The sequence below is a fragment of the Mus musculus genome, chromosome 17 (genome assembly GCF_000001635.26).
Source record: "Mus musculus strain C57BL/6J chromosome 17, GRCm38.p6 C57BL/6J".
NCBI lineage: Eukaryota > Metazoa > Chordata > Mammalia > Rodentia > Muridae > Mus > Mus musculus.
Window position 1 is genome coordinate 22,142,031 of NC_000083.6, and position 26,308 is coordinate 22,168,338.

The 26,308-nt window shown below is 38.1% G+C and overlaps 1 protein-coding gene across 2 annotated transcripts; it reads right to left on the reverse strand.

The window, feature by feature from the left end:
* Positions 1-2,324: 2,324 nt before the first annotated feature.
* On the reverse strand, positions 2,325-24,142 carry Zfp947 (zinc finger protein 947). 2 transcript variants are annotated; one of them, NM_177596.3, is made up of 5 exons: positions 23,789-23,947; positions 21,157-21,305; positions 8,005-8,052; positions 5,359-5,485; positions 2,329-4,504 (listed from the first exon to the last, which is right to left on the reverse strand). In NM_177596.3, exons 3-5 carry the CDS (start codon positions 8,032-8,034, stop codon positions 3,348-3,350), a joined length of 1,314 nt encoding a protein of 437 aa, NP_808264.1. In that variant the 5' UTR covers positions 8,035-8,052; positions 21,157-21,305; positions 23,789-23,947; the 3' UTR covers positions 2,329-3,347. The 2 variants fall into 2 exon arrangements, with proteins under 2 accessions (XP_030105481.1, NP_808264.1); XM_030249621.1 differs by lacking the exon at positions 21,157-21,305 and having other exon boundaries at positions 2,325-4,504; positions 23,789-24,142.
* Positions 24,143-26,308: the final 2,166 nt, after the last annotated feature.

The window sequence follows — 26,308 nt, forward strand, 5'->3', positions numbered from 1 at the left end:
TTCCTAAGCCCATTAAGCACATCCTCTCCCACTAAGGCCAAACAAGGCAGGCCCATTTAGAGGAATGGGACAAACAGGCAGGCAATCAACAGATTCGGGAACACCACTATTTCCAGTTGTTGGACCAAGCTGCACATCTGTTACATATGTGCAGGGTGCCTAGGTCCACCCCATGTTTGTTCTTTGGTTGGTGGCTCAGTCTCTGGGAGCCCCAAAGGGTTCAGGATATTTGACTTTGTTAGTCTTCCTTTCAGCTTCCCTAACCCTCAATCCTTTGCACAATTGTCCATAAGGCTTCCTGAACTCCATCCAATGTTTATCTGTGGGTCTCTGAATCTCTTTCCATTAGCTGCTGGGTAGTGCCTCTCAGAGGACAGTTATGGTTGGATCCTGTAGGCAAGGACATCCCAATTCCAGTTGTTGGGGGATCTGCATGAAGAACAAGCTGTGCATCTGCTTCATAGGTGCAGAGATCTAGCTAGGTCCTGCCTGGGCTCATTCTTTGGTTGGTGATTCAGTTCCTGGGAACCCACAAGGGTCCAGGCTAATCGACTACATTGGTATTCTTGTAGAATCTGTCTTCTTTGGGTCCCTCAATTCTTCTCCCAACTTTTGCATAAAACAAACATCCACTGTTTGGCTGTGTATCTGCATCAGTTTCAGGCAGCTGATGGATAGAGTCTCTCAGAGGACAGTTATACTAGGCTCCCATTTGCAAGCATAACAGCGAACCATAAATCATGTCAAAGATTGAAGCTTGCCCATGGGATAGGTTTCCAGTTGGACTAGCTCTTGTCTGGCAATTCCTTGAGTCTCTGGGTCCAAAGTTTTGTGAGTGGGATGGTGTCATTATTCTTCCACTGGGGGTCCTGCCTGGCTACTTGAAGTTGCCTCTTCAGGTTCTGTGTCCCCACTGTTAGGCATCTTGGCTAAGGGCACCCACATTGACTACTGGAAATTTTCACCATTCCCAGGACTCTGGGACTTCCTAGAGATTCCTCCACTCCCAACCTCCCCACCTCCAGCAACTGCAGATTTCCATTCATTCTCCTGGCACTCTCTCTAGACTCTCCTCACACCTAATTCTGACTCTCCATTCTCCTCCCCGTCCCCTCTCTCAAGCAGTTTTCTCCCTCTCTCTCCCTCCTATGACTATTTTATTCCCCCTTCTAAGATATATTAAAAAAATCTTGCTTGGACCTTCTTTCTTGTTTAACTTTTTTGAGTCTGTGAAATATATCATGGGTATTCTGTACTTGATGGCTAGTATTCACTTATCACTGAGTATATAGCAAGCATGTCATTTTGGGACTGTGTTATATCACACAGGATATTTTCTGGTTCCATCCATTTGTAGTCTGAATTCGTTATCAATATTCTAAGAGTATTTTGCTGGCGTAGACTTTCTCTTCTTTCTTTTAGCTCTTCAAAATGAATTTCCAGGACACTTTGGGGCTTCTTAAACTTTACTTGAACATATACCTCATCTATTGTTCATAGGTTACCTCTTTAAGGCTTCATGGTGTCATGGTATTTGCAGGAATGGACTCATATCTGAAATTAAAATGAAGATCGTACATGAGTAATGCCAGTAATTCGGTTTTGTTTCAGGAGTAATGTTCTGGTGTGTGTATGGTATTAGCATTCTGGAAAATACTTAACAAAATAAACTCAAATCTAATTCATTACTTGATGCATATAGAACTGAGTGTTAAAGTGCAATAGGAGAGGAGAACTCGATGATGGTCTTTAGTATTTGCCCATGGATACTTTTTTTCTTAAGGTCGAATTCAAGGAAGAGAGCAGCATTATTGCTCAGGCTCCCAAGGCATCTACATTCTGTCTGTGGGGAGCCATTTTAACTGAAACTAATACTACAATGGCAGAAATCCTGAAACAATGAACAAAATCTTCTCTATTTTATTTAACACAAATACTTTCTCTTTAGAACACTGGTGCCAACTCTCCTAATCTTACATCACTTTCATATAATTTAAAGTACTCATATGCAAGCAGACTCATGTGGAGACAAAAGAAGGGTGTCTCACTCCTGAGACCACTGAAAATACATTTTCTTATGGTTTTTAGCAACCCCTCTGAGAAGTTCATTCCACCCTCAAAGGTGTTGCTACCCAAGCTTTATAAACATTGCTCTAATATTCATTTTATGTTACAAGTTTGCAGAAAATATTAATGGGTTTAGCACACTTTTGCCAGGAACATTTTCTTGGGAGATGCCACACACACACACACACACACACACACACACACACACACACACACATTCATCTACCTATCCCAACTGTAAAATGGAAACAGCCAAGTTCAACTTGTTAAACCAGTGAGATTTATTGTAGTTACATACAGCACTTAGGGGAAGCAGTTAGTAAATGAGAGCACAAGGGACTGAAAGACAATTGCTATCCTGAAACTTAAAACCAGCATAAGAAACAGATAATAAGTAGTGGACATTGGAAGCAAACCGATTATCTGTAGGCATCTGAACAGGATAAGCAGCATCTTATATATGTGGCTCAGTTTGTCAAATCTTCTTTTAAGAAGTATAATTGGAGTATGTTCATTTGAGTTAAAAATACAGAATGCTGTCAGTTTCATTAGCTGTTTTGAGGCATGTATTTCACAGCTTCTCTTTGAAATAGATCATTTCAGTCTCCAGGAAAAATTATACAACTCCATATTCTTTTAGCTTCTCCATCATGACATATTTAAAAGTGAACAAGTAAAAACTTTTAATGAAAGATTTCCTTCATTGCTGCATTTTCAGTTTCTCTGAGCATAAACCCTGGGTCGCTCCTAAGATTTGAGGATTATTTCAATGTTTTTCCAACTTCCTCGAATATATAATATTCTCTAGCGTGGAGCTTCAAGTGTTGCCAACAATACTGCTGGAATAAAGCACATGCCATAGTTTTCCAGTGGACACTTTTTTCTGAATATAAATAACCAGGTATTTTCTTAGGTCTGAGATTTGGGTAAAGACCTTTCCTCATATATCAAATTCATAAGTTTTTTTTTAATCCTGAATGCATTCTTTGATGTATTTTAAATGGTGAACCAACACTGAAGGATTTGAACATTTAGTACATTTATAATTTCCTTCTCCTATATATAGTCTCTGATGAATTCTAAGATGATCTTCCTTGGAAACGGGTTTTTCTCATTCACTTCATTTGTGAAAGTGTCTACTGTAGGCATTCTCTGATAAGAGCTGAGATTGTTTTTGGCTGAAGCATTTGTCACATTCATTATATTTGTAAGGCTTCTCTCTTGTATGAATTCTCAAATGAAGATGGCGATTGAATTTTAGGGTAAAACACACGTCACATTCACATTTGTAAGGTTCTTTCTCCTGTATGAATTCTCTGATGTTTTCTAAGATCGCCTTTATAGGAAAAGCATTTGTCACATTCACTACATTTATAAGGTTTCTCTCCTGTATGAACTCTCTGGTGGACATTAAGACTGTCTTTTCGGGTAAAGAAATTGTCACATTCATTGCATTTGTAAGGTTTCTCTCCTGTATGAATTCTCTGATGAATACTAAGACTGCCTTTGTGGGAAAAGTATTTGTCACATTCACTACATTTGTAAGGCTTCTCCCCTTTATGAACTCTCTGATGACTTCTAAGGCTGCTTTTATACCTAAAGCATTTGTCACATTCATTACATTTGTAAGGTTTCTCTCCTGTATGAATTCTCTCATGTCTTCTAAGATCACCAACTTGAATGAAACATTTCTCACATTCACTACATTTGTAAGGTTTCTTGCCTGTATGATACATCTGATGAATACTAAGACTGCTTTTTTGGGTAAAGGATTTGCCACATTCACTACATTTGTAAGGTTTCTCTCCTGTATGAATTCTCTGATGTTTTCTAAACCAGCATTTCTGGGCAAAACATTTGGTACATTCACTACATTTGTAAGGTTCTTTGCCTGAATGACGCATCTGATGAATACTAAGACTGCCTTTCTGGGTAAAGGATTTATCACATTCACTACATTTGTAGGGTTTCTCTCCTGTATGAGTTATCTGATGTTTTCTAAACCAGCATTTCTTGGCAAAACATTTGGCACATTCACTACATTTGTAAGGTGTCTTTCCACTTTTGGTTTGTTTCAACATGAGGGTTTCTTTAGAGTCAAAAACATTATCAAGTTTTGCACTATTGTATTCTTTCCTTCCTATCTTGATTCCTTGATTTCGACTAATGGTAGAGCACAAATTGAAACAGTTTACATGGTTTTTATATTTGCAAGGTTCTCTGTTGTTTTTAGTTTCATGTCTGCTTAGGTTTGATGATTCAACAGATGTAGACCTGAGGTTAGTTTTATAAGGTATACTTCCGGTGAACTCATGGATGACTTTGCCAAGCTCATGACATTCATAAGATTTCACTTGGATATTTGCATGCTTGTGGATAATATGCTGTAGGTCTTGATCCAACATGTTCTCAAATTTAGGACACATGCAATGATTCTCTGAAAAAAAGGAATGCATTTAGAGATGACAGGGATTAGTGGATGAATAAGACAATATCCCATGTTTCCTGAAATTGTCTAATGTAAATTAGTGATTCTCAAGGATGGAACTCTCAAAAGTGATCTTTCTTGTTTCACAATCATTACATGGATGCTTAGAACAATCTCAAAATTCATGCATAACAAATGACAGGAAACAATAGCCTCTATTTTTTATTTACCACTGTGCTTGGCAGAAAGTAAAAAGAATAGATGATGTAGAAGTAAAGGACTTTGAGAATGGATCTCCCTGAATGACCATGTAAAAAAAGTTTCTCTATTTTTTGTTAATGTTTCGTGACAGAGTAACAAAGTCTAGCTTGGGCCAGCTATGAATTCATTGGCATGGAACTCATGATATAAAAGCCATGCTGTACCAGGACTAAACATAGAAACCACAGGTAAAAAAACGAAATAAATAAGTAACACCCAAATTCACACAAGAAGTAGTTCTTTCTCTATTCAGAACCTTCCCGATATTTAAAATTCATAAACAATTGAAGACTTTAATGCAACAGTAAAATTACTACAGTTGTAGCAATATATTTTCTTGCTCTGACTATTCAGTGGTTTTTTAATTTTGAAGTTTTGATTAAAAGTACATAACATGTTTTGAGAGATTACATAGAATACAATACTGGATACTCTTACAAAGAATGAAGAGAATTGTAAAGGAAACACAGTAAAGAACTTATGTTGGTAACCACGATTTCCTTTATTCTGGGAGTCTTTAGATATGTCAGAGGGTTTATATAAGCAAATAGTAGGTAAATTCAAAGAATGAGTCAGGAATTCTACAAGAAGAGTATTCTTACCCACAAAAAACAGATTATTGTAATTCTCCAACATCACATCCATGTACAATGCCCTCTGAGCACAGTCAAGACATTCCCATTCCTCCTGTGAGAAGTGCATAGCCACGTCCTTGAATGTTATCTGACTCTGTAATAGAAAATTACCTGTTCATCATATGCTGCTGGACAAAAGTGTTTTCCTGGATCAAAACGACCAAAAGAATAAGAGGCACATTATGATAAAAATGAGTCATAGGAAATATTTGAGGACAAACAACATCTTCTAGAAGTGCTATATAAATGTATCAGAAGTTAAGCATTGTTGCTCTTATAAGACGATGCATAGGATGACATACTATACTGAGTCCATTCCTAAGGTCTCTCTCCTTCATGAATTTTCTTGTGTTTTCTAAGAACTTAGCAACAGATGAAGATGCCACTATCACTTCATTTGGAAATTTGTGTCCAGTTGGGATTCTATAATTCTAAATTGCTTCCAAGCATACACATGAACTATACAGCAAACTTTTATTTCTAATCCTTCAAAAACCAATACTGTCTTCTGAACTCAACCGGACGTAGTAAAATATAGCAACATATGCATACATCAGGCAAATGTACCAACATACATAAAAGAAAACTGAAATTTAATTTTTAAAAAGGATGTTACTTAAAAGAGTCATAGTCTTTATTGTACTCTACTTTTCTCTGGAACAGGATTACATAATGGAGTCATAAACAGCAAGCTTTTAGGTAATATAACATACACATGTGAGGTCCACATGGAAGAATGTACCATTATGAAGTACGGGTTTCTATCAAACAGAATCCCAGTGTCACATCACAGATGGTCAAGTTACAAGGAGTAAAACTGTGCTTCTAAATTCTACAGCTGTCAGCCTTGCTCAACTATGAACACTATATTAATCTTATCTTCAGCGGGGTCTCACCTGACTCTATTCTAAAATGCTTAGTCGACATCCTGCAGCCTATGTGCAATGCTGTACTCTTTCTAGAACAAAGAGGTAGAATGTGAATGCAGAATTGTCAGATAAATTATAAACCACAGTTTTTTCTTTAAACAGAAGAGTGTAATATCAGTGAACACATTCAACATTCCAAAGGACACACAGATTCAAGTACTTTGTAAAGGTATTTTATGAGGCTATATTCGCCACAATAAAAGATATAAAAGAAATAGAGATTTGGACAGCATTAAAATTATCTAAAACTTTCTCAAAGTTGACATATGTAATACAGATAATAACAATTTGATACAGTCCATATGGTCTTTTACTACAGAATAATTAGACATGTATATATATATATATAAATGGTATATGTGATGATGCTCTCAGATGAAGTAGAATAATTTTCTTTGTTGAAATTGTGTTTTGAAATTGAATTACATTCTTTTAAATACATTATTGCTTGTGAGATTGACTTAAATGAAAACTTACATCATCTAGTTTTAACTTTCTTTTCCTTTCTTTCTACACACATTGCTGAGAACTAGCATGGCTGTCTTCAGTCTCAGGAGACTGATTCTGAATTCAGGGATTCACATGCATGTCACTCACTATACATAAAAACATACAGACGACCGCTTATATACTTAAACAGTTAAATAAAATGTTTTTGTAAAGAAGCAGTGCCACAACTCCTCAGAGTTTTTCTCTATGCAATACATAGCTTGGAAGAGAGGGAAAACATATCCATATGGTGGACGGAGAATTCTTCCCATTAAAGAAAAAAAGAGAACAAATGAAGAGGAACATTCATTCATGACTGAAATTACATGGCTTATAGGAAGTAATAAGGTAATACTCCTCAGAAAAACCCTACTAATATATTCCATAAATAAAAAGGTACACAGAGTAGTGCTTACACTACTTCTAAAAAATGAAACAAAGGAGTAAAAGAAAATAATCATCTGTATATTGAGAACTGACCACACTGAACACTGCGCAGCCACTTAGAGACAAACAAATTTCATTTGTCAACACACTCATGTTCACTGTGTAACACAAAAGGCCAAAAAGAGATGCCAGAATACTGCAATCTGCATGTCCTCACAAACACATCAATGTTACGGTCAGAGAAAGCTACATATTCCTTCCATCATCTGTTCCTCTATGGAGTTGAAATATTTACTATTAGGATTTAAGACAGTGAATATATTCTAATTCTACTTCCCCATAAACTCTACTCATCCATATATTGCTCCGTGATGTCAGTGACCATGTATTTGAAAAGCTACATTCAGAAAGATGTTTCTAGAAACCTTACTATTCCTAAAATGCAACTTATGTAGCACCTGAGACCTCCCTTCCCCAGGAATATAAAAGGGCACCAATGTAAAAATTAGTCATTAAAATATTATTTGAGCATCATCTACAATATTTTCTCTACCAGAACTGCAGTTCTTCACTCCTTGGAAATGTATGTTCTCATAGTATAAAATCCAGTGAAAATAGAACAGCACAAGGCTGTGCTTGTCCCATTTGAAGTGAAAGATCTAAAGGCTTAATTTTGACCATTGGCGAAGAACAAGATAAATTAAAGAAGCAAAACACTTTTGGTAACATTACCAGAGGTAGAGAACTAAAGTTTCAAATGGCTTAAATAATAAGAGGAATTTCTAAGAAAGGTAGACTAGACACTGACCTGAGGAGCATTTAGGAGAGAAGCATTCATTCTTCTTGTTACTCTCACCTGAAAAATTAAAAGTGAAAATAAATACACCTCCTTTATGAACAATGCTAAACCATATAAAAAAAACATAAAAATGAAAATGATACCAGAAAACTTGTCAACATTCCTACAGAAAGGAGAACATGGATGATATATTTAATGTGACAAGTAAAATGACTACAATCTGAGGCCTTTTTCTAACCTCGGCAGGCAGCAGGCACAAACAGAGCACATACACACCTGCTGTAAAACACTACTACTCAGAGTTATTGCTGGAAACTTTTCAAGGACTAGAGCCATAGGCTAAAGACCAGTGGGGACTAAATGAATGCCGAGCATTAAATAGAGTCATCACACTAGGACACAATATCTGACCATTTGGTCACATTTCATGTCATTCTACCTTGCAGATACAGTACATCTATTTTCCATGTGTGTCCTACTGTCCTGATGTACAGACACAGATTCAATCCATCAAATATCATGTTTTGTGTTTTTTTTCCAAACTGATAAATCATCATCGGGTCGAGTTACAGCCACTTCCATCATCATCTATGAAGGTTTTATATTGTTCCTGAGGTAAAATGTATCTTTCCAATAACTCTTCCTTTCAATGTGGAATTCTTTTCTAAATTGCATGCACACCTTTGTGGGGAAATATTGACCACTAAAATGCATGTAAAAGCATTTATAAGAAGGATATTACAAAGCAGGGCACACATGTCTTTAATTGGAATGTCCATGTGCTAAATGTTCTAAGACATGTTTCTAGGCCTTTCTAAAGCTGAAACCTTTTAATACAGTACAAGGAACTCATGAATTAATGTATGAACATGTAGTAGGCCTATCTGTAGATTGATATAATACGGGTGTATCAGTCCCTAAGACAATCAGAAATATATCATTTACGATAGCATTAGGTGACTCCTGTGAAAGAGTCTATGCCCCAAGGCATCATGACCCTCAGGTTGAGAACTGTTCTAGGCAATGCCAAGGCAGAATCATCAAGATGCAAGTATGACAGAAACTCTCTGAGGGCTGCTACTCATAAGAGGATATGCATGAAGATAAAGTGAATCATTTCCACAGTACACGCAGATTTATAAAGGACTCATTCTATATCATCTTTTGTCTGAGTATATTTTATTCCATATCTTATTTAATCTTCATGGTTCCACGAGAAAACATAATTTTCAGAGCTATAATACCCATTATGATAGTGCAGTTGTAAATTGAAACAGTTCCTGGCTGCTACGGATTTCCCCTATTATGATAACCCTTGTAATTCCACATGAAAGTAAAAACGTGTGACATGGGTCTCCTCTTATATATACTTATACATATGTACATTCACACACAGGAATACAAATTATATATGTCTAAAAATAAGAACTCATTCTGAATGTTGACATAGTATTACTACACAAAATTTTGTTGATATTAGCATATATGTAACTTTTTATGTATTATATTGACCCTACATTTCTCTCATATCAAATACTTCTCCAGACATTTAACAGCGACTTGGATGGTCTCTTTCTATGCCACTGCCCAAGTAGTTTAGTGTGACAATGGGAAACAGATGGATGGAATGCTGTGGAAAGTCATACAAAACTAATGAGAATCAAAGGGGGAAAGATTGATTTTTCTAGAAACAAGTGACTATCAACCGTTTATGTCATAAAACTAGGTCAGGCAATGAGCAAGTCCTGACACAGTATCTCCACTAACAATGTCTGCGGACTACACAGACTCAGCAATGAAATCTCCAATTCTTTTAGAAACCCTGTAATAATCTTAAACAGCGGATATTCCAGAATATGCAGAATAATGAAAGAATGAGGGTGTTAGACAGTCATCACACAAAGCTGACTTTACCTTGACTTAAAAAAACAGATGAACAAAAAAATTACAAAGGAAAAAAAATTATAGAGTAGTTGCAAGGATTTACATTAACAAACAGATTCTCTATAATGGATACAGAAAGGGAACGAGTTGATTTCATACCAACAATGTAAGACTGTTTCAAGATCCACAACACAAACAATTCAAAGCACAAAATATGTAAACCAGTGAGGGAAGACACACCACCCTGTCAACATATCCATAAAACGTCTGGGGCAAAATGTCACACGGGTTCACTATGAAAGCACTGAAGAATATGAGAACAGAAGGAATATACCTCAGGATAATCAAGATATAGTCAACAATCTAACTCATCGTTACATAATTTGAACACAGCCTCCATCATTCCACTGTATTCAGAAGAAAGAAAAGGACGTGCAATGGCTTCACACTAACTCATAACAGTGTATCAGTGCTAACAAACAGCAAGTTAACACTTAGAACATTTTCCATGAACCAAAAAAGAAAACAAGGATGCAGTTTTTCCCAAATTACATAATTTGGGAATCATGATTATTCAATTCAAAAACTATAAACATTTCATAAGAAAGCTCCATTCTGATAATACTCTTAATAAGCTATATAAAACTACAAGAAAATATCACTTGGTTTTATACATTGCTGGAGAATATGCTGAGAAATCAGCAGACCACTCATTGTTTAAAAATGTCATGGATACACTGGTGTAGAATCCAAATTGCCAACAGGGCCTTGTAAGCTACTGGGCAAAGAACTCATCAGCTACTGTCCTCAGATGCTGAATGCTAGCTAGTGCTGCAAAACAAACATGTCCAGCAAAGTATGCTCAACAGCATAATAGTCCCAAGACAACTTTTACGTTAAGAGAAGACTTTCTGGTTTGGTCTGAGGTCAGCCACAAAGGAAATATATAGCTGGTACTAGAAGCCAGCCAAAAGGCAATGACTGGAAAGATCACAGGCCCAAGACAGAACCTATGCCTGATGTACTGCTATATAGGAATACTGGAATTTCCTTGAAATGATTCTACTTATACCATAGCCTGGTGCTGCTTGAAAGCCTAATAAATCATACAGTCATAGTTTGCAACAAAAAAATTGTCATTTGAGAGACTACTGAGTATAATAAATGAGGTGAAGGGAGGGCAAAGGTGGTAAAAGCTGGAGGAAGGGTTATGGAAATCCATATTGTCATATACCAGCACAGTTGGAATTATGGACACATGACAGCCTTGATACCAATACAAAACTGCTTCAAAACATACATGAAACATGAGTGGGATGAATAGGATCAAAATGTGAGTAACAAGGGATGGGAAAGATGATTAAGAGAGGGTCTTGCCCAGGGGCACTATGTGGGACTGTTGGGACTTTTCACAAACCTATGAGACACATGCCCACATCCTCCTCTGTTCAGAACAATGGAGCTACCTAGGTCCCACACACACGTGAATGAGAGTGACAGTGAGAATTTCACTCAATGTGTTTGGTTTCAATGCACTTTGCATATGAACAACATGGAAGACGTTGCTGGGTAGGACAGAATTAAAACAGAACCCTTAATTCAACATATTCTACTAATGCAGATGCATTTTCCTGCATTCATTGTCTAAGAAAGTTATGGACACTCTGGTGTAGAATTCAAATTGCTAACAGGGCTCTGTAAGCTACTGGGCAAACAAATCATCAGGTACTGTCCTCAGATGCTGAATGCTAGTTAGTGCTGCAAAACAAACATGTCCAGTAAAGTAGGCTCACCAGTATAACAGTCCCAAGACAACTTTTAAGTAAGAGAAGACTTTCTGGTTTGATAAATTACCCTGAAAATAGGATGGATCCTAATAAAACTTACTGCTACGTACCTATCTATATCATTCATATGATAAAGCTTTGCCACATTACAATCGACATGAGATATTCCCCTCTCTGGAGTCCAGGTACAAAAACAACTTTATTTATCACACAGAGGGACCATTCTTAACAATTCCAATGCTGACATGAGGGGGTCTGACAGCAATCCTGTTCCGTATCCAGGCTCCATATTCAGTCCCACAAGAGGAGTGACAACTCTATGTTCCTTTCTTTACTGTTATCTTGACAGTGTTCAATACCTCCAGATTGCTTGCTGTTTCTTTTCTTAAATAAGGTTTATTATTTTAAGTTGAGTATTTTTGCCTCCTCGTTGCTCTGTGCAGTTCATGCACACAGCCTCCAGGCGGCAGAAGAGAGATGGAGTCTGAATTCTGAATAGATATAAAGTTTCCAGGCAAACACAGGGAACAGAACCTGGAAACTGGAAGAACAAGCACTCTTAACAGCCAAGCCACGTCACCTGCTCTTAATTATTCCTTAATTACCTGCTGTAGAGACTTAAATCAAAGAACAGTGAGATAGAATTCATGGAGCACCAAGGACAATTTCTTACAGTGCCAGGGTGAGTGCCAGCTCAGGAAAGACAATCACACAGAAGTGATGTGACAGAGACACATTAAAAAGTTTGGCAGCTCCTTCTTAGAATAGGAAACAAAACACCCATGGAAGGAGTTACAGAGACAAAATTTGGAAGTGTGACAAAAGGATGGACCATCTAGTGATTGCCATATCCAGAGATCCATCCCATGATCAGCTTCCAAACGCTGACACCATTGCATACACTAGCAAGAATTTGCTGAAAGTACCCAGATATAGCTGTCTCTTGTGAGACTATGCCAGGGCCTAGCAAACACAGAAGTGGATGCTCACAGTCAGCTATTGAATGGACCACAGGGCCCCCAATGGAGGAACTAGAGAAAGTACCCAAGGAACTAAAGGGAACTGCAACCCTATAGGTGGAACAACAATATGAACTAAGCAGTACCCCGGAGCTCTTGTCTCTAGCTGCATATGTATCAAAAGATGGCCTAGTCGGCCATCACTGCAAAGAGAAGCCCATTGGACTTGCAAACTTTATATGCCCCAGTACAGGGGAATGCCAGGGTCAAAAAGGGGGAGTGGGTGGGTAGGGGAGTGGGGGGGTGGGTATGGGGGACTTTTGGTATAGCATTGGAAATGTAAATGAGATAAATACCTAATAAAAAATGGGAAAAAAAATCAAGTTTGGCACCTTCAAGTTTCTCTCCATTTAGTCTGATGTTGGCTATTACTTTGCTGTATATTGCTTTTATTATTTTTAGGAATGGGCCTTGAATTACTGAGCTTTCCAAAACTTTTAACATGAATGGGGTATTGCATTTTGTTAAATGCTTTTTTCAGCATCTAATGAGATGATCATGTGGGGTTTTTTTTTTTCCTTTGAATTTGTTTTAAAAAAGGGAAGGAGTCTATCCTTCAGCTGTGATACCATTTACAAGCTAAAAGGATCCAGTAATGAAATGTTCAACCATGGTCAGACATATAAATTTTTTAAAATACATATACTTAGTTAAATTAAAAAAAAATAGAAGAAAGGAGTACAATTGACTTCATTTCTGCAGTTTCCTTCTGTATTATCTGTTCAAAAACTGTTAACCGAATTGGGAGAGGGTCCAGAGTTCCAGGATCTCACAGGTACCCCATTGATATCAGGTTTCCTGATGCTGTCTATGCACCTGCTGCACCCACACACACACATTAGAGTTAAAGTCTGAACATTCACCCTTCAAATCACAGATGGGAAATTCTTTCTCCTGTTTAATGCATTTGTCTCCACATTTGCTCAATATCAACCTACGTTTTTCTTTTACAAGAAACATAATGAAATGACAGATGCTGATGAACGATATCTGACAGTCAAGAACATGTTATAGCTCGTATGTGAGCACTACTCATCATAGTTGGCTCATATTTTGTGATTCATTCTGAAACCAATCTTCTGTGTGGAATCTCCACGTTACACATCTTTAATAATAAACAACATTCTCAATTAATGTGCATGAAGAATCTCATTTCTGATAGTCAATGTCTGCACTCAAGGTTCTCTAGTAATTTATCTTTCAGGAAAAGAAACAGAAAAAGCTGAGGAACATAGAGTCAGTAGGGATCAAACTTCCTGCATTCACCTAGCAAGTCAGTGTACAGATTCTTCAATAAGGAAACAGCAAAGAATTCACATAAGTTTCAACTATCACAGGCGGTTTTGTATGAAATAACTTCTTCCTGTACATTCCTGAACTGATAAATACTCAGTGATCAGCATATACTTAACAGTAACAGCATATCAAAACAAATTACAGACATGACATGACAAAAGGGTAGCAGTTCTCTTTCAAACACAGGAACACGCAACAAGAAAGTTTCTGATTTGTGAAGATTCAAAGCAATGTGTTTATGAACAAGGTAAATCCGACTACAGGTAGAATTTTGAGAAAGCACAGACCATTCTAGACCTTCAAAATATTAAACCAAGATTTCAAAATCAAAATTATTTCAGTTGAAACCATTAAGAAACAACAGGAGAAATCAATGGTAAGATAAGACACACAGTTTCCCACTCTGTAGATATACTAAACAATCCTTATCAAGGTCCTGCTAGCATTGTATCAGTAAAAGGGAAACTGACCACAAAAGGAAATGATTATAAAGGAGCTACTGAACCCTTCAAAGTTAAAAGATCAGGAAAGAAAACTTGAGGAAATAATGCTTAAATGAAGGTAATTAAATTTAGATATTATTGATATGTACACCAAAAAAGTGATACAAATGGAATAAGGATATCATCATACACATGCAGTCAAATAAAGTATACTTTCTGTTAGTATTAATTATTACACAGAAAGTCAGTAATGTGTGTAATAGGCTAATCATGAGATGATTCACAGTAGAATATTCCAAAACCATTTCTATATAAACAGAATGGGTGATCTCACTGCTCTAAAAAATGTTTATAATGTTTCTATTCTAGCTTATGAGTAGGAGTGTTTTGCACCATGTATGTATGAGCTCTGTGTTTGTACATGGTGGCTGGTGAGGTTCAATGAAGGCACCAGATCTCTTGGAACGGAATGCATAAAATGTTTCTGGACATCATGGGGATGCTGAGAACTATACCCATGGCTGTATAAGATGAGGAAATGCTGGTCACTACTGAGACATCTCTGCAGTGCTCCTCCCATCCCATTTCCACTGTCACTTGAGCTCCCCACTGATTCTACCCCAATACCTCCAAAATATCCATGATCCCTTTGCTACAGTCTTTCTCTATACCTTATAGGAGTCTTTGTTCTGCTTCACAGTGAGAACAGGTTTGGCTAATCAATTAGATCAACATATGAGAAAAACATTCTCCATCTGGTTTTCTAACATGTTACAGTGCCAGTAGACAAAGAGGATTCTATAAATGATTCTCCAACTGTGCTGTACTTTATTAATACTAAAAATGATCTGCAAGGATCTTGGAATCAGGAGATGACACATAGACCATTGGAGGGGTGCTACTTCACCTGAGCTGTCTCCACTGCTCTCAGCACTGTATCTAGTGTGCTCACATCACTGCTGTATCTACTTGGTAGATCACAACCATGCACAATGTGATCTGATGCCCTCTTCTGGCAGGCACATGTGAAGGTGTACACTCAGAGAGAGTAATCATATACAGAAAATAAATAAACCTTTTTTAAAATGTAAAAATACAAGTAGAATTTAAAGAGGTATTTTGGGGGTTATATAGAAATTAATGAAATTGATTCAAAGATTATAAAACCGTATAGTTCAATATAACAGACATGTCTCTCTGCAGAGATTAGGTACTGGCAAAGCAATGCTCACCTACTCAAAACTAAAAGAGTTCCAGGCAGTGGCCGCACATGCCTTTAATCCCAGCACTTGAAAGGCAGAAGCAGGCAGATTTCTGAGTTCCAGGCCAGCTTGGTCTAAAGAGTGAGGTCCAAGACAGCCAGGGCTACACAGAGAAACCCTGTCTTGAAAAAAACAAAACAAACAAACAAACAAAAAAAACCCCAAAAACCCAAAGAAAGAAAGAAAGAAAGAAAGAAAGAAAGAAAGAAAGAAAGAAAGAAAGAAAGAAAGCAATGAAGGAAGGAAGGAAAAGAGTGACTCTCTGTACTAGAATTAGTGCTAAGAAGGGGACCTGGGAGAGAAGGTGGACAGTGTGGGAAGGGGAGTGTGAGGGAGAGGGAAACCTGATCTGATATTGGATGAGAGAAAAGGCCTGAGGACCAGCAAAAAGAATTTAAGCAGGCAACCTCAGGAAATACAAGGTTGGGGGGATACCCCAGAATGCATCAGAGACCTGGGAGGTGAGAGACTCCCAGGACTCAAAGGGATGGACCTTAGATGAAACACCCAACAGGGAGAGGGAACTAGAGCACATGCCCAGCAGGAAAACAGGACATCAAGGGAGGGATGGAGTGGCCAACCCACAGTCACAACTCTGACCCATAACTGTTCCTGTCTGAAAGAATTACAGAAATGGAAAGGGAGAGGAGCCTGAGGAAAGAAGGTCCAGCGACAGGCCCAAAGTGGGATCCAGCTCATGGAGAAGTCCCAAAGCCTGACACTATTACTGAGGCTTCAGAATGCTCACAAAAAGGGACCTATCATGACTGTCCTCCGAAAGACCCCAACAAGCAGCTGAAAGAATCAAATGCAGATATTTGCACCCAACCAATGGACAGAAGCAGCTGACCCCTGTTGTTGAATTAGAGAAGGCAAAAAGAAGCTGAGGAGAAGAGCGATCCTGTAGAAGGACCAGCATTCTCAGTTAATCTGGACCTCTGAGATCTCTCACACACTGGACCATCAAATAGACACCATACACCAGCTGATATAAGGCCCCCAACACACACACACAGTAGAGGACTTCTGGGTCTCTGTTCATTCAGAGATGATGCACCAAACCCTCAAGAGACTGGAGGCCCAGGGAGTTTAGAGGTCAGGAGGGGTTTGGGGTGGGGGCATCCACAGGGAGATGGGGTGTGGTGGGGAGGAGGTGTGGGATGTGGAGCAGACAGAGGGTGGATGGGGGAAAGGGTGGGGGATGGAATATGGAAAGTAAAAAATAAATAAATAAAATTTAATAAAATGGTACACTGAAATGTATGACAATGACATCAGTGTTACTATATGCAGGGCTGAGGAAGGTCTTACACAAGTGAATCAGAATTGAAGAGTTCCTAGAAATAAGTGAATAAGTCAACCTCCTACATTATAAAACTGGAACCCGCATCAAGCAAGCGCACAGACTGAACCAGGAAGGGGTTCCTCTAATGGGGTCTGACGACTGGACAGAATAGCACAGAATTCTCCTTTCCGTAGACAAAGCTTATACCTAACACAAAAGTAGAATATTGCCATAAACACAAAGAAGAGGAATATTAGAAAGTCATCGAACAAAGCTGGTGTTACCTGAACACACAAAGCAGGTAACACAAAGATAAACACAAAGGAAAGAGAAAAATACCAAGATAAATATTTCTGAGAGCAAGTGAAAGACTTGCATAATAAAAACTTCAATTCTTTGAAGAAATTGAAGACAATATTAAGAAATAGAAAGATGCCCCATGCTCATGGAGCAAGAGGATTAAAATACTAAAAAGCCACCCTACTAAAAGCAATCTTTAGATTCAAGGCATTTCTCATCCAAATTCCAACACACGTCTTCATGGATATTAAATGGGAAACTGCACTTTAATATATATAAACAAAAAATGTACAATAGCTAAAATAATCCTGAACAATAATAGAACTTCTACATTTCTCTCAACATTTCCAATTTCAAGATTATTACAGAACTATAGGATAAAAACCTCAAAAATATTGGCAGAAATAGCCACAGTGATTAATGAATATGCATTGAAGACCTATATGTAAATATATTTGGCTACCTTATTCTTGATAAAAAAGATAGAAATACAAACTGAAAAAAATATAGCATCTTCAACAAAGATTGGTAATGGATCCATACTTATTCTTATGCCCAGATCTCAAGGTCCTCAGAGATCACCAGAGACAGCCAGGAATCCAACTCACATACAAAGCCAAAGTATTTTTATTTAAGCTTGAACTTGGACCCTCCAACCTCTCCCATGCAGCAGAAGGGTGCTAAAGCCTTGCCTTATCGTCACCCTTAGAGCAGAGTAGGAGAATTTCCAACTTTACAGTTACATGATTGATTGACTTGTGAAAATTGCAGCTTGACACATTTGTATTGGCTAATTATTTCGGCTAGATAAACAGTGGTTGCTAGCTTAAGCAATCTCTTTTGAGACATCTGGACATTTTGGAACTTTGCTCCTAAGAGCTAATTGGCTATCAATAGGGAAGGAGTAGTGGATGCTATGGATGTCTCAGATCCTAGAGCTAGTTGACGTTTTTTTCAGTAGCTAAGTTCTATCTAAGGGCAAGTTAAATATAAAATGGAGTCTAAAAGTAGCATTGGCTTTGTGCAGCTAAGCAGAGCCATTCACTTATAACCCAGCACAAACCACAAGTACAAGTGGGTCAAACACCATAATGTAAAACCAAACACACTGAATCTGACAGAAGATAGAGTGAGGAGGAAAAGTGAACATATTGTCAGAGAAGACATTATTTTAAAAAACAAAAAAAATCAAAACAAAGAAGCAAAAGACAAAACACCAATAGCATAGGCACTGAGATCAACAATTAATAAATGGGATCACAGGAAACTGAAAAGCTTCAATAAGACAAAGGACACCATCACTGGGACAAAGCAGAAGCCTATAGAATAGGAAAAGATTGTACCAATTCTACTTCCAATAGAGAACTAATATCCAAAATACAGCAAGAACTGAAGAAACTAGATGTGAAAAAAATAACCCAATAATCCAAATTAAAAATGGGTTTGAAATAAAAACAGAGGGTTCTAAATGGAGAAAACTCAAGTGGCCAAGAAACGCATAAAAAATATTCATCACCCTTAGCCTTCAGGGAAATGCAAATTAAAACTACTTTGACATTCCCATCTTATCCTTGTCAGAATAGCTAAAAATCAATAAAAGAAGTGACAGCTCATGGTGGAGAGGATGTGGAGCAATAGAAACATTCTTCCATTGCTAGAGGGAGTGCAAACATGCACAGCCACCAAGGAAATCAGTGTGGCAATTCCTTAAATTGATGGGAATCAAACTACTTCAAGATCCACCCATAGCGCTCTAGGATGTATACCCAAAGTACACTCCAACCTACCCAAGGACCCTTGCTCAAACATGCTCACTGCATCTTTATCTATAATAGCCAGAAATTGAAATCAATCTACATGACCCTCTGCAGAAGAATAAATAAAGAACACATGATACATTTACTCAAAGGAGAATTACTCTGCTATTTAAAAGAAAAAGAAAAATGTGCCACCAATGCCTCTGAGGCTATCACTATGCACCATTACAACGTCACTAACTTTATTAAAAAAATAAAGAAGACTACTAATTGGTAAGACTCAACGAAGTTTTTTAAGGACTTGCTGTTAGGAGGGTTGGAAACAATTATGGTAGGTAAGACGAAAAGCAAAATCAATCAACTTATAAACAAAGTATATTAACAAAAGATCAAATGGTATATTTCCAAAAAACTCTATGATCAACATGAATGCATTTCACAAAACTTTCCAAATGTATTAAACAATCATGACATGATTGTAGGAAGCAGATAGATGGTGATGCAGATAAGCTTCAATATCTACCATTTAGAAAGACAACCATGAACAGCACTGAAAACCTGTAATGAGTAGCACACCTTGGAAAATCATCCACACGACAGGAGAAGAACAATCTTCTCAAACCTCATGCAGAAGTCTCAAGTGTGGTCATGTCAGAACAAGTCAGAAAGGCCAGGTGGTGCAAGCCTTTTACCCCAGCACTGGAGAGGCTGGGGCAGCGGAGGTCTCAGTTCAAGCATTGGTTTATTTTCTGAGTTTCAGAACTTCCAGGACTACCTAGACAAAGTGTTTCAAAAAAACAAAAATAACAACAAAGAAAAAAATTCTTCAAACCTACTAAAGATTACAGAGTCGAAAAATGTCTTCTCCACACCTAACCCTCAAGAGACTTGAGGCCTCAGGGAGTGGGTAGGTCTAGTGGGTGGGGATGAGAGGTGGGGATGTCGTCTTGGAGATGGGGAGACGGGAGTGGTGACAGGACTGTGAAAAACAATTAAAGAATAATCATAATAAAAATAATTGAAAACATTTTCTTTTTAAAACCTGGAATGTTGACATCAGTAGAAGACACACGAACACACAAACACTTGTATTCTGAGTCACTGTTAGCATCTTCTCCGTCAAATGTGAAAAAATATAAAAGGATGTTTTTAAAATTGAAAATACCAAAATCACAGAGACATTTTTTAAATATAGATAAATCATTCCAAAAATGTATAAATGAGAAACCACAAAAAATTTTAAAATATATGAGAGAAGGATCAAAACCAAGGCTGATTTCAAAGTATATTAAAATTATAGCAGTGCAAATCTTGCAAAACTGACAAGAAGACAGACAACAGCGGGTATCAGTGGGAAGGTAATATAGACAGAGTTTAATACTATGCAAAGTTTCTAAACAAATCTTATCAAAATCTTGCTGGCTTTATTTTAGGGAACTGAGAAACTAATGGTAAAAGATAAAAGACAAGTTAAAGGAACTACACAATGCTCCAAAACTCTATGAGCAGAAAAAAACTAACAGGCATCAAGTGTTCTGACTAAACAATACATTAAAATTATAACAATGAAAATGTTTAATATTGGTATGAAGATATGATCAGGGGTGTGAATGGGAGGGGGACAATATCCCTCACATACAAACCAATGAAATTGCATTTGCCCTTGTGAATTAATACTTTTTTTTTTTTTTTTGGTTTTTGAGACAGGGTTTCTCTATGTAGCCCTGGCTGTCCTGGAACTCAATCTGTAGACCAGGCTGGCCTCTAACACAGAAATCCACCTGCCTCTGCCTCCTGAGTGCTGGGATTAAAGGCCTGTGCTACCAACACCTGGCTCTTTAAAAGACTTTCTATGTAAGAATCAATTGATGCCAGGTGGTGGTGGTGCACTTAATCAGCCTGGTCTACAGAGTGAGTTCCAGGACAGCGAAGGCTACATAGAGAAAACCTGTCTCGAAAAAAAAAAAAAGTCTTCTAAAACCTACAATGGGTATATTCTGATGTTATTCTCACTGCAATTATCTAGAAATATTTTGAATGAAATAGAATCTGGCAAAACAAATCTCATGTTCTTTTTCTACTGGGATTGGAGCCTCTCCCTATACCTTCTTCATTCTCTCTAACATACCTGGATCCTTTGCTAGTTTCCTCTCTTCACCATCCAGGGCTCTCAGTTTCACAGGTGAGCTGAACTACCTGAGGAGTGTGACTCCTGCACATGGGAAAGAGTCTTCAGAAAGCACCCAGAACTTTTCATGGAACAAAAATGAATGATGCCTAAAAAAGGATAAACATGAAGGAGAGTGAAAATCAGAAATAAAAGTGTCCCTTTTCCTCTAAGCGTGTAGGCTTAGACACATGCACAGTCATTCTCCCTTGAACCCTGAAGAGGAGCTAGGGAGACTTCAAGAAAACTATTGTCACTGACAGAAACCAGACTGCTGCACTGTCCAAAAGAGATCTCTGCCAAAAGCCCCATCTGCATGTCTAGGAATTCCCATTTCTCCTACAGAAGTCTACAGTCACAGCACTGAATGATAACAAACTCTAAAACAACAGCTTGGCCACCTATGTAAGGGCAGAGTGCTTTTCTTCAACCAAAGAAATAATTTTCTGATACAGGGGAGTGATCATAAGTATAAAAAGATGTTTTCTTTTCTTTTTTTTTTTTAAATAGAATCATTCTTTTATGAGAATTATCTAGATGAATACCAGAACACATAACCCAAAGAAGAATCATGGTCTTCATCGAAGATCATTGAAGTTTAAAGAAAACATGAATCAAAAGACTACTGCACATATAGAGCAGTAGTTCTCAACCTGTGGATTGCCACCCCTTTGAGGTTCAATGGACCATCAGAAAACAAAGATATTTACATTACAATTCATCACAGTAGCAAAGTTACAGTTATTAAGTACCAATGAAAATAATGTTATAGTTGGAGGTCATCACAACATAAGGAACAGTAGTAAAGGGTCACAGTATTAAGACTAGATATGAATGAAGCCTGAGAGAAGATAAACAGCTCAATTAAATAACAAAGAAGCTTGAAAGTAAATTCACTAAAAAGATAGTAATATTGAAGGGAATTCAAGATGAAATGAGGATGAATTGAAAAACTCAGTAAGTATTAGAAAATGCATCCCGAAGAGACTTGAGACTTTGAAGACATAGAATTAATGACATATCATTGATCAGTGGCCATTAGAAAGAACTATGCAGCTCTCATTGTAGCCTGTGCTAGCTTTCTGAGTATCTGATTGTGATATCCCCATCCTTAGAGTTCTGTCTTTTCACATGAGCTCTCTTTAATTCACATGACCCTTGCAATGGTGCCATTTGCTAGAGTGCATATTATAACAGTGCACATTATAGTGCCATGCTGTTTTAACATTTTTCTCCCCAAATCTGAGCTAATGAATTCCCTTTTCTTATGAAAAATCCAGTTCTTGTTTTCTTTCTTTCTTTCTTTCTTTCTTTCTTTCTTTCTTTCTTTCTTTCTTTCTTTCTTATTAGATATTTTCTTTATCTACATTTCAAATGATATCCCGAAAGTTCCCTATACCCTCCCTCTGCCCTGCTCCCCTACCCACCCATTCCGGCTTCTTGGCCCTGGCATTCCCCTGTATTGGGGCATATAAAGTTTGCAATACCAAGAGGCCTCTCTTCCCAGTGATGGCCGACTAGGCCATCTTCTGCTACATATGCAGCTAGAGATATGAGCTCTGTGGGTACTGGTTAGTTCATATTGTTGTTCTACCTATAGGGTTGCAGACCCCTTCAGTAAAAAGATGTTTTCTAAAACTTTATTTTTAATCAATAGTCTGGTCTAAGATCTGCAATATTGGGCTTGCTTGGACCCAAGGAGTAACATAAGAACTCAGCATATGAAGACATATTTCTGAATGTTTTACTTACATCCTAAACTGCATACAATTCTGATTAAAAAGTTCATGGCCACTAAAAAGTTTGCTTAGTAAATATTAGTGTTTACACCCATAACAGTAGGGCTCGATAAAGTATAATTTTTGGTTCAATAAATCTGCACTATTCCTCATATAATATTATATACAAAGCTCTCTGGGGATGCCTATTAACCGGGCCAAAGGCATTCTCTTGAATAAGCAATTAGTAAAACAAGGCAAGAAAGCAAGAACAAATTTACTTTCCACTATCTTTGTAATTGGCTCATTAGGAAATAGATAATGCAACCGCTCTTTTACAAGGTTTTTTTTTTCTTCATGTTTTTATTGGTTATTTTTTTTACATTTCAAATGTTATCCCCTTTCCACAAACCCACTATCCCCTCCCCCTGCCTCTATGAGTGTGCTCCCCCACCTACCCACCCACTTCTACCTCAGCGCCCTAGCATTCCCCTACCCTGGGTCATTGAGCCTGCACAGGACCAAGGGGCTCCCCTCCCAGTGATGACCAATAAGGCCATTTCCTGCTAAGTGTGCAGCTGGAGCCATGGGTCCCTGCATGTCTACTCTTTGGTTGGTGGTTTTGTCCCAGGGAGCTTAGGTTGGGGCGGGGAGGGTGTTCTGGTTTACCAGTGATTTTATGACTGAATATTCCAGTAATTGTAAAATACATTTTTAAAGAATCACGATAAATCCCAGGTCACAGGATCTCAAACTTCTAATCAGTGGTGAGACATCTACAACAGAACTGTGAGAGTGGCGTCCTTAAGAGCAGCTGCGGAAAACTCCCCCCTGCTCTGCTCCCTCCCGTTTCCCAGCCCCGCAGCTCCTCTGACCTGGGACCTTCCGGGGCCGCCGAGCTGCAGTGCTGGCAGCTGAACTGCTGACTCTCCCAGGTCCGCAGCCAAGAAAATGCTTCGGAGGAGACTTTTCCGGGTCCAGAGAGAGCTAGAATGCAGAAACCGGAAGGTAGAAAGACAATCGGTGGAAGTTCCTGTCACCCAGGACTGGATCTTAGGAGCTGCTCTCCTAGACCCGCCCAATAAACCGTGGTTATGGTCACGTGGTTTCCCAAAATAGTTTGAGAGCAAGAGCTTTCCCCTCCTTAATTACTACTGCTTTTTTCCTGTTCTGGTCAAGGTCCTGCTCTTGCCTTTATCCCTGCCCTGGGGGTTCCATTCCCTCCCGCTCAGTCATCAGCTTCCTGCCACACAGCTCCACCTGTGGACCTGCTCTGCACAACCTCCCTGCTGCTTGCTGACAGACTAGGAAAAACTGGTTCTGAATGATGCTGCACTCTGACATCTGAGAGTGAGTTCTGAAACCCTCAGATAATAAACAGGCAGCCTAACTTCTTAGCTTGGGACACTAGCCTCCTCGGCTACAATCGCACAGCAAAATATAACCAAGACCCTAAATTCCTTTCTTTCTTTCTTTCTTTCTTTCTTTCTTTCTTTCTTTCTTTCAAGTATACAAAAGAGTTTATTTAAGGCATGGGGATGGGAGTTAAGAGAGTAGTAGAGGCAGAGAAAGACAGAAGGAGAGAGTAGGTAAGTGGAGGCTGGCCATGCCCTCCTGGAGAGAGGGTGGAAAGGAATGGAGGGCAGGGGGAGGCACTAGGGAGGTAGAGGCAAGGGAGACAAGAGTTTAAGAGATAAATTCCAATTTCTTATGTTGCACCCCAACACACAATACTAAAAATGACTCACAAAGTTTGGCTTCCTTCCAAAGCATGTATCAAAGCATACATGAAGTATAAGAGGGACCACTGAGATGAAAATGTGGATAAAAACGGATGGGACAGAGAATGATGGGAGGGTGCTCTGCAAGCTCTCTGGGGAGCTCCAGGGACAAAGGTCACTCTGTAGAAACAAAAGCTGTACAACAGGGCAGTTGGAAAGCACTGATAAAGTTAAACTCCAAGAGATTTGAAATGGCCACAATAGCAAAGAAAATAGATAATGCAAATAGTTTGCACAAATATTTTCCTATAAATAGTCTGACAATCATAACATGAATGAAAACATCAGCATCAGCCCCAGTTCATGTAAGAAAAAATATAGTGATACTACAACAGAATTTTGATAGCCAGGAAAAATAAAATGCCTTCTGATGTGAGTTTATAGTACTTAAAATTCCATGCAGACAGGATTCATGGTCAGGGTTAGAACGGTAAGGAAAATGGACGTAATAATACTTGAATTCTCAAGGGAAAGGGCATTTGTGTCTGACACATCATTTTATCACTCTGGTCTATAACACAGAACCTGGTATTTGGGTAAGGAATGCATTGAATATATAGATTTCTTTTGGTAGGATGGCCAGTTTTACTATGTGAATCCTCCTCATCAACAAGCATGGGAGATCTTTCCACATTCTAGTATATTCTTCAATTTCTTTCTTAAAAAAAAACTTGAATCTTTTATCATAGAAGTCTTACACTTGCTTGTAATGTGTTGTGGAAAATATATAATCTCAACTGTTGTTTCTACCCAGATTTTGATTATTCACTTCCAAGGTAAAAGACATACACAATCTTTATAATATGCTTTTATGAGTGCTAGAACTAGGAACGTATCTATGGTCTATGCTATTAATATATCTATATCCCAAATATTAATTCCACTATATTTTGCCATGTTTTATCTTGGCTGCTTTAAACTCCAATTGGCCAGCCAACATGGCCATTATCTAAGACTCTTAGCCCATGGTGGCTTCCTCTTCTTCCACTTTCTTTCTCCCCAGGGTTCTTCTCTGACACACCTCCCCACCAAGCCTATTTCTCTTCTGCCCATCTCTTAGCTGTAGGCATCTTTATTCACCAATCAGTGATCACTTTGGGGGCAAGGATAAAGTGCATCACTTGAGTACCTGCAGAATCTCTGATCCCTAGGAGGCAACCAGGCCTTGGGCCACTATCTAGCATTACAATATGAGCAAAACACAGAACCTCAACAGCATAGAGTTAACACCAACATACTTAATATTTTTTGAGGCTATTGTGAAAGGTGTTGTTTTCCTTTATTCAGTTTGTCATTTGTATAATGGAAGGCTATTGATTTTTGTGCATTAATTTTGTATTTAGCTACTTTGGGGAAAGTGTTTATGAGTTATAGAAGTTTCTTGGTGGAAATTCTTGGGTCACTTATGTATACTATCATATCAATTATAAATAGGGTATTTTTAATTCGTTCCTTGCCATCCAAATTGTATCTTCTTAATCTCCTTCAGCTGTCATACTGCTCTAGCTAAGACTTCAAGTACTATGTTAAATAGATAGAGATTTTACTGGAATTGTTTGTGTTTCTTTCCATTTAATTTGATCTTAGTTCTAGGCTTGCTGTAATCTGCCTTTA